At 37.8% G+C, this 3869-nt stretch overlaps 1 protein-coding gene across 1 annotated transcript; it reads left to right on the top strand.

The window, feature by feature from the left end:
- Positions 1 to 298: 298 nt before the first annotated feature.
- Positions 299 to 3348, top strand: LOC121938948 (nectin-1-like). The gene is made up of 3 exons (XM_042482098.1): positions 299 to 648; positions 2377 to 2718; positions 2815 to 3348. The coding sequence occupies exons 1-3, from the start codon at positions 474 to 476 to the stop codon at positions 3150 to 3152; spliced, it is 855 nt and encodes a 284-aa protein (XP_042338032.1). The 5' UTR covers positions 299 to 473; the 3' UTR covers positions 3153 to 3348.
- The last annotated feature ends 521 nt before the right edge of the window (positions 3349 to 3869 follow it).

Consider the following 3869-nt stretch of genomic DNA (forward strand, 5'->3'; position numbering starts at 1 on the left):
TATTTTCATAAGTTTTTGATACAAAACATGTAGGGTTTCCTTCAATACATTTCGTGTAGTGTGACTGAGATACTTCAATTTTATCTCAAAATATAAAATAGAAAAAGCACTAAAATTCCAAACAATGAGGTGTGTCCTGCATGGACACTACTGAAAAAAAAACTTTTTATAAAAATGTTTGTGAAAAATAAATGATTTACTCATTAATATTGAGTGAATTAACATGACAAAATTTAGTGGTTGTTTTTTTTTATTTTAATTTTTACATGAAGGTATTGGGGAGAAAATAATTTTTATTATTTATACAATAATGATCACTGGGTCCGGAGTGAATGCATGTCAATTATCAAATGCGCGCTGAGCAAGAAGTCAAACTCTTCCATAAGAAATATATATAGAAATATAAATATAGATATTTTTGGTAGTTTTATAGGTTGTTTTGGTTATAACAACCGTCATCTCTCTGACGCACCATGGGCGGAGTCTGTGAGACACAGTTGGCGAGGGTAACTGCGTTTAGCTCGCACCTATGGATGGAGGGACACCGTTTATCTTATTTTTGCTGTAAACGATGGACACCGTGTCTTTCCAGGAGCTGCATCATGCTTTTATTGATGTCGATATTGATCTCGAGCACTGTTGTAGGAGGTATGTCGGCTATATAGCCTTTTCCTTGCCCCTCGCTGTTAGTTTTTTAACATCTCGGCTATATTTAGCTTATGATACACTTATCTCGAGGTATTACGCAGAAAATGGTGTTGGGATCACTTTACGATGCAAGTGATGAACACAAATCAGACAGGTGAAGACAGAAATGGTTTGCAAAGTTGCTAATAAATACGATTTTTTTTCGCGTCCTCGTCGCAGACACAGCAATGTTGCCCTAGTTTAAATGTAGTTGAGTTATTTGCGTCTGTGCTGGGGCAGATATGGAAGAAATGAGTCTACTTTTCATCCTTTACGTGACAATAGCCGATGATTTGTCAGGCGCTAACGCCTGGTTCATGGCTGGAACAAAGGCCACACAGAGTCAGACACCAAAACGTAAATGAGCTGCACAAATTACTGAAGATATATGATAAAAAACGCGAAGCAGAGTAGGATACAGTTGGGCTGTGTAATTTGTGGATTAGTATGAATGAGTGATCTTGCTTCCTGAAGGCACGTGTTCATACAAAGATCCAGCCTCACGCTTCTCTTTGTTTTCCTTACTATGGCTAGCAGAATACAAATGATCCCTAACTCTGAAAGTTGCCCCGCAAAACGAAATGTTTGAAAAGCATCTGAGTTGCATAGCAAACTTATCTTGGTGAAACACCTGCATGAGTTTATAAGACGCCAGAACTCAGCACTATCTTTTTTGACCCAACCACTGAGGGGATGGAAGCCCATTTCTCCATTTCTGCCAATATGAGGGAAATGAAAAACGAACAAACAAAAAGAGACCAAACAGTTCCTCTAAGTCATTATAATAGGACATTTTCAGAAAAAAATAAAATAAAAGAGCATCTCAAAATAATAAAAAGAGCATCTCAAAATAATAAAAAGAACTTCTTAAATAATGACTCAGAATCTCAAAATAATAAAAAGAACTTCTTAAATAATGACTCAGTATCTCAAAATAATAAAAAGAACTTCTTAAATAATGACTCAGTATCTCAAAATAATAAAAAGAACTTCTTAAATAATGACTCAGTATCTCAAAATAATAAAAAAAAGAACTTCTTAAATAATGCATCAGCATCTAAAAATAATAAAAAAATTAATTCTCAAAATAATAAGTTAGCATCTCAAAATAATAAGAATCTCTTAAAAATAATGACGTAGGCCTATCTCTAATTTAAAAAAATTAGGGATGTCCAAATCCGAATCTTAAAGCACGGTATTCAGGGCCAATCAGGGCTTTTTTTTTTTTTTTTTTTAACTGAAATAGGCTTCTTCAGGGGGTTATTATGCTGCCGGTCATTTCAGTTTTTCAGCTTTAGATCAAGAGTGCAACTACACAATTCATGTAACAAATTGTTTTACAAATGTTTGCTTAAAATGCCAAGACTACGCCTAAACGAAGCCTAAGTTTCCACACCATCATGATTTTGCAAAAGCTTCAATTTCGTTGTCTACACTTCACGCCAAGCCAACCTTTTGGATTGAATCCATTTTGGGGATTGTTTTTTTTAAAAGCATAGTATTTCAGCGATTAAAAGAAAGTTTGGACAAGAGGTTGAGACTGACAGAAAAAGATGCTGTGGTTGTACAGCTAAGACAGGTCAGATTCTCAGCTGAGGCCAAGTGTGACTGCTTCCATCCATCAATGTCTTTATGCTTGTGCCCTCTGACTTTGGATCTGATTACCTGATGAAATTTTATGCACCTTAGGTCTCCAAGTAATCGGAGGGAACATAACCGTGGTGCAAGGAGAGACTACAGTCTTACCCTGCAAACTCATCGACTCCACAGAGCACCTCACCCAGATTTCGTGGCAGAGGATGACCAAAGGAAATCCTCAGAATGAGAATTTCTTCATAGTCTTGGACAAAACTGGACCACAGTTTGTCAACGGACGCGATGAAAGATTTAAATTTGTTGGGAATTTTAACGAAAAACATGCATCTATGCAGTTATCTAACGCTACGTTGATGGACGAAGGCATCTACACGTGCATCTTCACCTTGTTTCCCATTGGTAATCGCATGACAGAGATACCTCTAAACTTGCTCGGTATGATATGTTGTATCAAAAATGAATGAGAGGATAACAATTACATTTACCTTCTTGCTTGCATGTTGACTATTTCTTGTATTTATACTCTTTTAGTGCCTCCTGTCACAAGCCTGAAGGGCCATCATCCTACTTTGGGTGACAATGAGGTTGTCCTCGCTACCTGCACGGCTGCTGGTTCCAAGCCTCCCGCAACGGTGAGGTGGCTCACTGGTACCCTGGCAGAAAACGTGAAGCCAACATTCAACTCCTACATGCATGACAATGATACCACTACCACCGTCAGCTCGCTGTTTGGAGTACCCACCAGAGAAATCAACAGCCGTTCGGTCCAGTGTGTCGTCACCAGTGCAGCCAGCTCGAAAGAAGAAACCCTCAGCATCACCATACAGGTCTTGTGTGGGTATCCAAACACTTTCCAGTTTCACATGTAGTTGATCATTGTAGTTCATTTTACTCTTGTTGACTTAAGAATTTCTCAATTATTGAATTGATTTCATTAATTATTTGAAAACCAGGCCCGCGTCAGAAGAAAATGTTGTCATTGTACATTTCTGAAAACCACAAAGTTGCATTTATGCATTTAATATATATCATATAAGTGTCCCTGCAGTGATGTAATATATGAGCAGACATAGTTATATGGAGGAGATGGAGGTGTTTGATTGTTTTACCCCAAGGCGAAACACTTGCCTGGGGCCAACAAACAACAAAAGTGGTCATGTTTTAGCAAGTCATCCCTGTGTTTCCAGCAGCTTGTTAGCAACTTAATGTAGGTTTCTTTTAGCAATCCGTTGCTGTTTTTGCAATGAAAAGCTGTTGTTTACCACTGAGACATCACTGCATTTTCCTGCTGGGATAGTGCCATAAGACATTGCTGTGTTTTTGTCTGGGATTTTGCCACCAAAACAGAGTAGTTTTAGCCAAGACATGATAATTTTTCTATAGACGACAGCTTTGTTGGAACAAAGTTTGGCTACATAATAATGTTTACAGATGTAATGCATCTGTGGTTTGCAGTAAAATGCCAACATTTTGTTGGGGAGTTGGATTGTCAAAACAGTGGTTTTGAAAGACGTTGTTTGCATAAACACCCCAAAGGTGTTCTAAGTTGTGTTGGTTGGAGATGTTCAAACCTGTGCAGTGGGTTA

The sequence above is a fragment of the Plectropomus leopardus genome, unplaced genomic scaffold (genome assembly GCF_008729295.1).
Source record: "Plectropomus leopardus isolate mb unplaced genomic scaffold, YSFRI_Pleo_2.0 unplaced_scaffold3834, whole genome shotgun sequence".
In the NCBI taxonomy this organism is placed as follows: domain Eukaryota; kingdom Metazoa; phylum Chordata; class Actinopteri; order Perciformes; family Serranidae; genus Plectropomus; species Plectropomus leopardus.

Coding starts and splice junctions, on each gene's coding strand:
- LOC121938948 (XM_042482098.1), top strand. CDS start 474: ATGGGCGGAGTCTGTGAGACACAGTTGGCGAGGGTAACTGCGTTTAGC. Junction 649..2,376: donor CTCGAGCACTGTTGTAGGAG/GTATGTCGGCTA, acceptor TATGCACCTTAG/GTCTCCAAGTAATCGGAGGG. Junction 2,719..2,814: donor GATACCTCTAAACTTGCTCG/GTATGATATGTT, acceptor ATACTCTTTTAG/TGCCTCCTGTCACAAGCCTG.